General features: G+C 46.5%; 2 protein-coding genes across 2 annotated transcripts; one reads left to right on the top strand and one right to left on the bottom strand.

Annotated features, from left to right (window-relative positions):
* Positions 1–926: 926 nt before the first annotated feature.
* Positions 927–6041, top strand: LOC148819308 (RBPJ-interacting and tubulin-associated protein 1-like). Its single transcript, XM_088935893.1, has 2 exons — positions 927–1869; positions 2616–6041. Exons 1-2 carry the CDS (start codon positions 1640–1642, stop codon positions 3055–3057), a joined length of 672 nt encoding a protein of 223 aa, XP_088792019.1. The 5' UTR covers positions 927–1639; the 3' UTR covers positions 3058–6041.
* Positions 6042–6116: 75 nt separating this feature from the next.
* On the bottom strand, positions 6117–9276 carry drc10 (dynein regulatory complex subunit 10). Its single transcript, XM_088935480.1, has 4 exons — positions 8611–9276; positions 7956–8189; positions 7367–7438; positions 6117–6532 (listed from the first exon to the last, which is right to left on the bottom strand). Exons 1-4 carry the CDS (start codon positions 9274–9276, stop codon positions 6251–6253), a joined length of 1254 nt encoding a protein of 417 aa, XP_088791606.1. The 3' UTR covers positions 6117–6250.
* Positions 9277–11492: the final 2216 nt, after the last annotated feature.

Raw genomic sequence — 11492 nt, 5'->3', positions numbered from 1 at the left:
AACAAAAAAAATAAATTATTCTTTAAATATTTTAGTTTTTGGACAATATCCTTAATTTTATGAAATACTAATATTTCCATGTCCCCTCTTAGCAACTATGGTAACGTTCAGTTGGGTTGTACCATAAAGTATGAGCTGGAGGATTCGAGAGTCAATGTTGCTTGTTTAAGTTATATTAAGAGTAAGAATTGTATCAAATAAACTTAATAATATTAAGTTATTTCGACGTTGTTTGTTTTAAAAGTGTGAATTGGTGCGTTTTATTATGATATAAGGGTTGAGCTTTTGGCAAAACAATATTGTTGGTTTTCCCAGAAGTGACCGTAATATATCGAAAAGCGACGCAATTTAAGCGAGTTGAATGGTTAGTTATGAGGCTAAATTGGGTATCTGCAAACACAAGAAATTAAAAAAAGTATTTGTAACTAGTCGCTTCAACGAGATTACCTTACTTAACTAAGCAGAGATTGCATGACCAAAGGCGTCAAAGTAAACTAAACTTTCTTTACATGTCTATTGGTAGGATTAGAAATACAAACAAAAGTGGTACAAAGATTTTAAAAAAACTCAAAACCGAAGTGCAAATTCTAAGACAATCCAAACGTTTTGCGGTGAATGCAGAACTGTAAAGGTTAACCTTTTCGCTAGCAGCCAGATCAAACTCCAGATGAAAATCGGTTCACTGGTTTACTTCACGCTACTAGTTCACATGAATTATAAGGGCGTGCTTGAACTGCGGCGCTCGTTAGGTTTATGTCCAAGGAGGATGTTTCCCACCCCCCAACACAAATATCGAGGCGCACATGGATGAGGTTATACGGTGCGTGCAATCATTGCTAAGTGATAGGTGCTGCCAAACATCCAGTTCCAGCCTCTCGGTACGACCACCCGAGGCAGGCGAGGGTGAGGAAGGGCTTTCGCTTTGATCTCCTGCATCGACAGCGTATCTTCTGTTCTTGCGTTTGCCTTTCGGTTTGCACAGGGGCACAAGGTCGAAGAGCCTTGTCAGTCTTGTACTCCGGGCGAATTCAGCGGAGCTCGTTTTTGTGCACAAATATTCGGTAGCGAATGTGTAAACAAAATAATTATATTAAAACAGTCTCGGCGAATCGGCGTGCGATAATAATATTGTAACGAATGCGCCACTGCGCATAACTGGGATGTTGGCCGCTCGGCCTGAGGAAGGTCAGTCGCTCAGCAGGCAAGACCCCTATTGAGCGACGCCGGAGACCCGGGTTCGAGCCCAGGAGGCGAGGGCACAAGCCCGAGACCCCGAATCCCTTACAGTATTGAACTCGCTGTTTCCCATAGGAGTGTATGAAAAGGGAGCTCCCAATTCTGGCGAATGCGTTCTGAAAAACCACCTCTCTGCACAAATCCCTATTTAAGCATAAAGGAGTGAAAGGGTTAAAAGGGTTAGGGCTCTATGAAGGTTTACTTCTAGGGCGTGTCGTAAATTAATAGCAGCTCTGCCTGTTCGGCTGAAGGAGCAAAGTTTTTCCGAGCTTGTTACCAGTAACAGAAATGTTTTCCATATTGTTTTTCTGATCACTCTGTTTCCTTAAGGTATAGGTGTGTGGTGACCGCGTGCACGGTCTGTCTGCCGCGGGTCGGGCTGTCCGGCCCACTCGTGTCCCAGATGGCCGCGGAGCTGGCGGTGAGAGGGGTCCAGGCCTTCAGAGCACCCAGCAGGGCCGGGCGCGGATGCAGGGGGCAGGGGGAGGCAGGCAGGATGTCGTTCCGAAGGGAGGGGGTCGCGCCCTCTCGCCCGCGGGTCCCTGCGTCCACTGGGTCGGTCAAGGCGGACGATCCTGCTCCCCAGCCCAAGCCTGGCCGCACCGCAGCCCGCGGAAAGAGGAGCAGGTACAGGTCAGTGTCTGCGTGCAGAGATCTGACCACAGGCTCCGGGTGCAGACGGGCACTTGTCTGGGGGGGCGCAGGAACATCAGGACTGGTCACTCATGAATTTGGCTCCACGCGGGCTGCAGCTTGTTTGGAGAGGCCTAATTGTTGGATAAAGCAGAGTATTGCAACTCCTCCTTCCAGGCCTGAGAGGGTTTTATACCTGCTGTACCGTGAACCGAGAGCATAAATCACCTCGGATTTATGTCATCATCAACATGCACTGGCCAAAATATTTGTTATCTCCCGTCGTGTCGTCTACAGAACTGTGGTGTAAGTAGGAGCTGGCGGCCAATCTCAGCAGCTCCAGTTCTAGCTCATAATAGTCATAATAACTGCTTACACTTCTATAGCGCTTCTCTGGACACTCATCTCAAAGCGCTTTACAGGTCATGGAGATCCCCTCCACCACTGGTGTGCAGCCCCACCTGGATGCCCCACCCGACGACAGCTATAGTTCACCAGTACACTTCCCACACACCAGCTCTCAGTGTAAAAGAGGCAGTGATATTGATAACTCCGTCACCAAGGACGTGATGAATACTCTGAGTTTTGCCATGTTCAAGAATCCATTAACAGGAGAAGAAGTATAATTAAGTATAATTATATAAGTATAATTGGTTGTTTCAAAGTGAATGAAGAAAGCATTGTAGCTGTATTAAGATCCATTACTACATTCAATAAAACCTGTCCTTCTGTATTCCTTATTACAGACTGAAGAGCCACCTGCCTTCCTACTGTGATGAGTCTCTCTTTGGACCTCCAGCTCAGACACCGACATGGGAGCCTCCCTGGGCGGAGAAGAAAGATGGCAGCAGGTCACAGCCCCTGCTCTGGACTCCCAGCACCTGCAGCACCTGCTGTGCACAGGCTCCCCACGTGACATCAGCCCACCCTCCCCTGAGCGGCACAGAGCTCGAACCTTATCAGGGAAAGACAGACTTCTGGAGGAGGCCAGAGAGCGAGGAGGAGGTGGGGGATACAGACTGGAGACCCCAAAAGGACGTAGGGCTCGTGAGAAAGACAAAATCCGCATGTGCTGGGCTGGGAGCTACAGATAAAGGCAAAAGCACCCAGTTGGCCAGTCTGTGTTTGCCTCATAGGAGGCCCAAGACCACAGCATCCATTAAGGCCAAACCACCCTGGAAGTATTAAGCTACTGAAAAACCAGTTGGGACTTATTCCCCTTTACATTTGACAAAGGGGCTTATTATGTGTAGAGTGTATAGATCAATGGAATTGTGGACAACTAATGTTTTGTAAATTGCAAAATAATTTATAGATTCGCACTTAAACCCATTTTAATAAGCGTTCACTGCACTCTTCCGTGGTCACACACTTCTGCACACTTTATGGTGCTAAAGCATTGAGAGGAAGCTCTCTCACAGTGGCATTGTAAACTGCAGTGCCCTCCAGATTCATTCATGAGTCACAGCATCATCATGGCTGAAGCCAGAGAGATCTTCAAAAACTGCAGACAGATGATCATGGGCTTCCAGATGTTGGGGGATGGCTATAACAGAATCCACAAACAGCTGCATTAACCCCTTTCCACTGTGGTGTCCAGTATTAGAATTTAAGGCTACTGGTATAGTGGTCACCCTGTCTGGAAGAGGACACAAGTGTATCTTGCCACCATGGGCTGTGAAGAGGTTTGGGACAAAGGTAACACCTGGATACCCAATACACACCGGCTTCTTCAGGATACATAGTGTCGAAAACTACCGTGTGAAGCTGCCAGCATGAATGTAGTATTCACAGCTGGGCTGGAAGAAAGAAGTGAATGACAAAAAGACCATTTGAATGACAATTGAAACAAATGTCTTGTGGTCAGATGAAATGAAACTTGAGCTTTTTGGCTCATCTACGTTATGTCTGGTGTAAAACTAGACGAAGCTGGTGTTGAGAAAACACTCGTGACCACTCTTATGTTCTGGGAGTCCTGGAGCCCTAGACAAGACAGGGGAAAAGGACTCCAACACAGACCTGGACATACTGGCCTGACACCTGGCTCTTCTGCCAGGAGTACTCATGTGTGGCCAAAACTGGAGATTCCAGCATGACAGCGATCCAGAGCTCACATCCAGATTGAAAAAGAAAGGTTAATCACACACAGAACAGACACTGTCGCCTGCCCATCCCGATCTCCAGAGCTCAATCCAGCTGAAGGTCTGTGATTCCGATTCAGGATGGCAGCTCAGTGAGGGAAACCAAAGGGTCTGAAGGGGTGTGAGCAAGTCTGCATGAAGGACTGGTCATACGGTGATCCTGTGAAGTGCCAGGACCTCAGAGCTCACTGTAGGAGGTCTCATCACTATAATTCCTGCCAGAGGATTAACAGAACACAGACTACAGAATACATGACACTCCGATTCTGGATGTGGTGGTTGTAAAAAAGTGAAAAATGCACAAGAACAGTTAGAAATGGCAGGAGTAATAACTATACCACCATGCAGCTCATGGGCTTCCCTGTTTTAAATTCTCATAAGTCTTAAAAAGGAATTAGAAAGGGCTCTCAAATGTGTTCCAGATATTTTCTAATGTGCCTTGTTTCTCTCCTCTAGCGTGTCCTATCCCAGTGGATGGGCTGTGGCCTTGGGATTGCACTGTGCTGGGTTCTTTTGTACAAACTGTAGAAGTCTGTTATAGCAAAGAGTAAAGGGATCCAGAATACAGCTCTCCTGTATTCAGCTCCCCTGCTTCAGCTCCTTTGAGAAGATTTTATTTTAAAATGTTTTTTATTACTATGAAAATATAATTAATATAATATAAATGATTCCAGAGATTATCTTGCATTTTCCATGTATAAACATTATGTATAAAAGGACCAACAAGGGTCTTAATATATTAGGAAAACTTATATTTCTTAAATTAACAAGGAATTCTATTTTAGGATGGGGTTTTTTCTTGAGTTGCAAATTAGTTACATATTTAAATAGTTCAACAAAAGAATAACAAGAAGACATAATTTATGCCCATAGCATGACCAAAGCATTAAATTAACTGAGCAGCTTTAAATTAGCTACTGTAAATATTTCTGTTACTTGGAGACTCTTCCTGTGTGAGAGTCTTATTTCACATAGAAAAGAACAGAGCTGGACAAGTAATGGCCAAGGTTGTTTACTCTGTGGATTCTGAACCTGCTCTTACTCAGCGTGTCTTAACTTCACTTTGTAAGGACTGTCTTTTATTCCCCCGTTCACGCAGCTTTCATTATTGAGGCCAGTTTTCCCAGAATAATTAGAGCAGCCTAATTGTAAACTTTTATAGGCTACAGAAATGTCTGGGGGGTATAGGACTGCAGTGCTGTCATGTGAGTTTCCAGAAATGTCCTGCAGACTGAGGATCACTTAGGCACCATTGTGGCTTCTGATACTATGGACATCTACCATATAATATAGCTGTTTGTTTCATGCAATCACCAAACCTGTAGTATAGCTATATAAAATATATAGATATTTTTTCTCTGATTAAAGTGATTGGGTGTCACATTATTTCTAAAATGTATGTCTCTTTTGACATCCCAAAACACAGAATGAAACATTAGACACTTCAGGTGGGGAGCTGCGTCAGCATGCGTAGGCTGCATAGGTACAAGTAATAGGTTTATTCCCTGCTGAAAAGAGAAGAAAGAAAACAACGTTTCTGCTGTCACCCAATGACCCCTGAAGAAGGCTCCACAGCCGAAATGTGTTTTCTTTCTTCTCTTTTCAGCAGGGAATTAGACATTTCATATCTAAATAGAAGAGAATATTCCTTGATTCATTTCAGAAACTGGATGAAGATTCCAGCTATTAAATCTTTTAAAATATTACTAAATAATGTATACTGTATTGCCATGATTGATGATATATTTTATGGGTTCATAAACTACTAATACAGCTTTATATTCGGGATTAAATTTAGGAGAGTTTCTTATTTTAAATGACAGTGGCCTCACAATTCCAGGAAACAGTGACAGGACAAATGCAGATTGCAGTGAAACCTCAAATAAATTGTGAATAACAATTAAGAATGTATGTGCCAGACCTTCTTAAGTGTTGTAAACTCCAGTAAAAATACTTGAAAAAGTAAAAGCCCTTGTGCATGTAAGGGTAAACTTGTATGCTTTAAAGACATAGGATTATACAATAAAATACTAAAACACACCCTAGCAATGTTATGATCTTTGTGTTTAAAGCAAAATACAATCAATAAAGAGCAATTTCTTCATGTTTCTTAGGTTTTCCAAGCTGTGATAAACCTTTTATTAAGTGTTGTAATGAAGTTAATTTGTGGTCCCACTGTGATAATATCTCATGTTAACACAGCTGAAGCTGCAGTGTGTTTCCAGGAGGGAGGCGAGAGTTCAGCTCTTGCCCTTCTTGCCCTTCTTGCCCTTCTTCTTGCCCTTCTTCTTGCCCTTCATCAGCTTGCGCACCTTGCAGCCCCTCCAGAAGGCCTGGATGAGGATGGCGGCGCGGGTCATGAGGCCCAGCTGCCGCTCCTCCTCCTCCCTCCTCTCCCGGGCCAGGCGGCGCTCCTCCATGATCTGGTTGTACTCCTGCTCCAGCACGGCAAAGTGCTCCTCCAGCTCCTTCAGCTCCTCCTTCTCCTCGGCATGGACGGCAGACAGCTCCTCCAGCTCTGTCTGACAAACGGCAAAGCCACCACTGACAAGCTCGCAGTGCCCCGCGGCCCCACGCTGCCTCGTCGCTCTCCAGCTGTGCGCGACAGACACCGCTCTGTTCATTGTGAAAGGAACGTTTCCAAATTCGCAGAGAGCCCCAAAGAAATTTGGACATTGCAGCTAAACCCAGCGTAAACAGGAACAAGTGTTTTTTACTCTCACGAAAACCACAGTTAAACTGATACTGATTCTTGCATTTTCTCCTAGTGATAGCCTCTCACTTAACAGAATTACAGTACTAACTTTGTCCCTGAGAAAACAAAATGTTACAGACGAACACAATTATTATTTTAATTCCAGTGTGGAGCTTTGTCGGCGTGCGTTCACTGTAAAGGAACAAGTATAGTGTAACTCCATACTGTGTGTTCCTTATTTTTATTTGTTGTTATAAAAGGTAGTGTACTGCACAGCTTGAAAAAGATAATTTTTTCACATATAGACCAAACGTATCCCAATTTAGAGCTAAATCAGGAACACAAGGGGACAGTGAAGTCATGCCAAAACTAGCACTCACAATCTCTGGATTTTCAGGTGAAATGTTTCAACAATGCCCCAAAACCCTTTACAGTCCCTTTCTGTCGTTTTAGAACAGCCAATAGCACCAACCTGTCCCATGACAGGAAGCCAGCCTATTCTAAGGCTGCTGTGTGGCTCGGGGCTGGGAGTTTGTGTGAGACATAGTGATTGAATTCTAATTCAGATATATTTTCTATTCTATTGATATCTGGGAATGAGCAGTTCTCGCCATATTCATGTACATGACTATGGATGAAGGGAAAGAAAACTTTTCTCTACCTGCTTTTCACCCATGTCCACATCATATTTCTGGATCCAGTTCTCAATCTCTGTCTCCACTTTGTACTTCCTCTGTAGAGAAGCAGGTAACACTTGAGAAAATGAATAGTGGCAGGGCACCAGTTTCTAAAACTTTACATCATAGAACTATTTTTTCTGAAAATGCAACATTCACTGTTTAGCATTATGGCCACCACTACAAACCCTCCATCTGAAGAAAGAATAACATTTGCACATATACAACCATAATGGTATTGTGATTAAAAGGACATCTGTTTCAAGAGGAAACCTATGCAAACATGAAGAGAGCACACAGGCAGACAGCACAGCCGGGCCAGAATTGAACCCAGGGCTCCTTCGCTGCTACTGCACCACTGTGTTGCTCTCAAAAGATCTTCCAAGCCTAAAAAAATCTCTACTTGGCAAACATTCTAAGCAGAAATAACAAAATAACTAAATATACTGACTGAAATCTGGCATGAAATGAAGCCACGGGCAATTGAAATTATTTGTGTATTAATACTGTAATTCGGTTCAAACTGGAGGATGGGCTGGAGCTGGAGTTCCCTGGAACTGAAAAGAAACGAACCTTCCTCAGGCCCAGCTCACTCTCGCGGTTCTCGGCTATCAGGCCGCTGAGCTGCCCGCGCAGCTGCCCGATCTCCTGCTGCATGCGCCCGCGGCGGCTCTCCGAGGCCTTGTGGTCGGACTGCGTCTGCTTGTCCGCCTCCTGCCGGGTTCGCTTCAGGAAGTCCTCTGAGATCTTCTCCATCTGGTGGAGGGAGCCCTTCAGCTTGCGGATGACCTCATTCTTCTTGGAAATCTAAGCAAGGAGACAGGGTGGCTGGTGTCACGACTGGAAACGTTCTCTTGGGAAATCTTCACAGCACCATAACAAACACAGCACAGAATTTACACACCACACTGACCACAGGAAATTGAAAATACCAGCCCTTCCAGGCTTGGGTTGGAGGTATGAACACTTATGCACACTGAGTGTCTGGACAGAACACTGTATATATGAACATATGTACAATATATGTGTGCAGGCTAGATACAGAGGCCGCCATCACGGGACATCACTTCTGTCTTTCCAACACCATGGGAGTTAACAACCGCCATGTGGAACACTTTGGACTTGAAATAAGTCAATGCAGCCCTGCATTCTGGTTATGCTCTTAAAAGGATGTAGGGAAAGCACCTGGACTGTTAATCTCCTAACGCATAACGGGCCCCTTGCCTACCTCAGCATCCCTGTCCCGGGCGGCCGCAGCCACTTCCCTCTCGAGGCTGGAGATGAGCCCCACGTTGTTTTGGTGCCGAAGAGACACCTCCTGAATGTATCGGCTCCTCTCTCGCTCCTCCGCGGGGCTGGTCAGGAGCTTCTCAAAGAGCAGGCTGCGCAGCTCCGTCAGCCCCCGCGCCAGTCGCGGAGCCGCCCCGCCCGCGCCCGCCTCCCCTCTCAGGTTGTGGATGGCACTGGGTTGTGCCCGCAGGTGCCTCAGGACGCTGCGGAGGGAGCTGCGGAGAGCCTGCTCCAGGCCCGGGAGCCGGGGGTCTTCGTTCTCGCCCTCCGGCCCCTGCCGCTGGCTCCTCTCCCGCAGGGCGGCCAGCATCTGCCCCAGCCGCTGGTGCTCCCGCAGGGCCCCCGCGAGTTCGGCCCCCAGCCCCACCGACAGCCGCTCCAGGCTGGACAGGACTGTGGGCAGCAGGGCCACCAGCTCCACCTTCGCGATGCACTCGTCCAGAACGCCCGCGACCCGCTGCGTCTCCAGGGAGCTCAGCTTCTTGCGGGCCGGGTCCAGGATCTTGAGAGACTCCCTGGCGGCGCTCGCTCGGGGCTGAGGGCTGGGACTGGCGGCCTGTCGGCAGCCGCCCCCCACCGGCAGCACAGCCACTTCCATCGCCATGATCCGTCAGTCTCCAGGCTCCTCTGCTCCTCAGCAGACACCGCTCAGCTACAGCACAAGGTCCTGGGGTCACCTAGAGACAGAAAGACACGTGAAGGAATCAGGAGGAGCAGTTTTTCTTCACGTTTTTCTTCCTGAGAACTGTGTTTTAGCACATTTAGCCACTTCATCCAGTTCCGGGCTGAGCGGAGCCAGAGTGTGTGCCAGCAAGCAACGGGTGCAAGTCAGGAAACACTCTGGACAGGATGCCAGTCCGTCACAGGGCACACACAGACACACACACTGGACAGGACGCCAGTCCGTCACAGGGCACACACAGACACACACACTGGACAGGACACCAGTCCGTCACAGGGCACACACAGACACACACAGACACACACACTGGACAGGACGCCTGTCCGTCACAGGGCACACACAGACACACACACTGGACAGGACGCCAGTCCGTCACAGGGCACACACAGACACACACAGACACACACACTGGACAGGACGCCAGTCCGTCACAGGGCACACACAGACACACACACTGGACAGGACGCCAGTCCGTCACAGGGCACACACAGACACACACACTGGACAGGACGCCAGTCCGTCACAGGGCACACACAGACACACACAGACACACACACTGGACAGGACGCCTGTCCGTCACAGGGCACACACAGACACACACACTGGACAGGACGCCAGTCCGTCACAGGGCACACACAGACACACACAGACACACACACTGGACAGGACGCCAGTCCGTCACAGGGCACACACAGACACAAGCACGCACACTCACACCAGGGCCATGTTTCCCAGAAGCTAACTAAATGACTAATCACTGTCTTTTGACTGTGGGAGGAAATGAGAGCACTTGGAGGAAACCCACACGAGCACAGAGAGAGCATACAAACCCCAGTAAGGTTTACCGAAAGTTATTTACTGTTCAGCAGAGGAAAACGTGTTTAGGGGATTATATGATTTTTTATAATATTACACTGACGCCTCTAATTAACTTTGCAGTTTTACTGTTAATAGCTAAATACATAATGAACTGTAATATATTATCTTCCTTTTTTAGACCATGAAGTTTTATTTTAAAAAGTCCAGTGCAACATAGAATACAGCTACGAATAACGGAACAAACACATAAAAAATGTGTTTCTTAATAAATGCATGCATAATTAAAAAATAGACTGGTGCTATATCTCACCTACCTCAATGGGAACTTGTTTCTGCTTGCAGTTTATCTGCGTTGCTAGGAAACCGCAATGTAGGCGGCGCTTTGACAGCCAATCAGCGCTTGAACTGCAGCATCGTGACCGGAAGCAACCCCTGTACGTCATTGGGAATGTAGTTTGAATGGTTTTAGTTTCTCACGGCCTTTCCAAAAAAAAAACATTGAACCTAGTGTAAAGGCACATTTTTTATATACATTTCTAACTGCTTTAAAATGAATTATACCAGACGACGTTGCTTCGGCATTTAAACTTTATACGCTTCAGACGCAAGCTATGCTTAATGCATGTGACTTCCAGAACGGCTTCACTGGGAGCTGAAGACCTTATTTTCTTATACGGGACGTAAAGACAATTGTAAAAAAAACGAGTCAGAGATGTGCGCGTCACGTGCCATTTTCTCATCCTCACGTAAGAGTCGAGGCGCTTCTGATTGACAGGTCGGTTCTCCACTCACAGGGCAGAACCGGAGTTCAGCGAACAGACACCAGCCAATAGCATCGCAGCAGAGGCGGGCCTGTGCGCTGGCTGTCTTCGGGCTCTTTAATGCTGTGCAGGGTCTGGTTACAAAATGTAACAAGAATGTTTTTGCGCGATGTTTTTTAAAGGATTGGTGTGTTATTTTGGTTCCGCGAAGGTTACCTAAAAGCCTGCTTTTATTTATTTTTTCGTTTTGGAAGATATGCACGTTGGGGTTAGTGGAAGCTAGCTAACTCAAAACATGACAGTTCTTCACTAGTTCAGAATAAATCGTCGTGTTGTTATTATCAACAACAGACAGAAGTTGAGACCGTTTTTCTCTGTGATATCTTAACTCAAGAAATTAAACCTGAAGAGGCTGTCGGAGGAGCTCTGTTTAGCGCTATAACGTCAAAAAATCGGATAGTTTTGTTACTGAATTTTTATCTGAATCATGTTAAGTCGTTTAAATGCATGTACGCGTTAGAAACATTGATGACTCTGATGGTCGGTACATGAAATACA

The sequence above is a fragment of the Atractosteus spatula genome, chromosome 17 (assembly GCF_055471065.1).
Source record: "Atractosteus spatula isolate fAtrSpa1 chromosome 17, fAtrSpa1.hap1, whole genome shotgun sequence".
Lineage (NCBI taxonomy): Eukaryota > Metazoa > Chordata > Actinopteri > Semionotiformes > Lepisosteidae > Atractosteus > Atractosteus spatula.
Note: the sequence above shows the minus strand (reverse complement) of the source record. Positions and strands in the feature narration are given on the sequence as shown.

What these genes read in the sequence shown, in the direction of transcription:
- LOC148819308 (XM_088935893.1), top strand. Translation starts at nt 1,640, where the DNA reads ATGGCCGCGGAGCTGGCGGTGAGAGGGGTCCAGGCCTTCAGAGCACCC. An exon ending in GGAAAGAGGAGCAGGTACAG is followed by an intron (nt 1,870 to 2,615) that starts GTCAGTGTCTGC and finishes TCCTTATTACAG; the next exon opens with ACTGAAGAGCCACCTGCCTT.
- drc10 (XM_088935480.1), bottom strand. Translation starts at nt 9,276, where the DNA reads ATGGCGATGGAAGTGGCTGTGCTGCCGGTGGGGGGCGGCTGCCGACAG. An exon ending in GTGAGCTGGGCCTGAGGAAG is followed by an intron (nt 7,439 to 7,955) that starts GTTCGTTTCTTT and finishes GCTTCTCTACAG; the next exon opens with AGGAAGTACAAAGTGGAGAC. An exon ending in TGGACATGGGTGAAAAGCAG is followed by an intron (nt 6,533 to 7,366) that starts GTAGAGAAAAGT and finishes GCCGTTTGTCAG; the next exon opens with ACAGAGCTGGAGGAGCTGTC.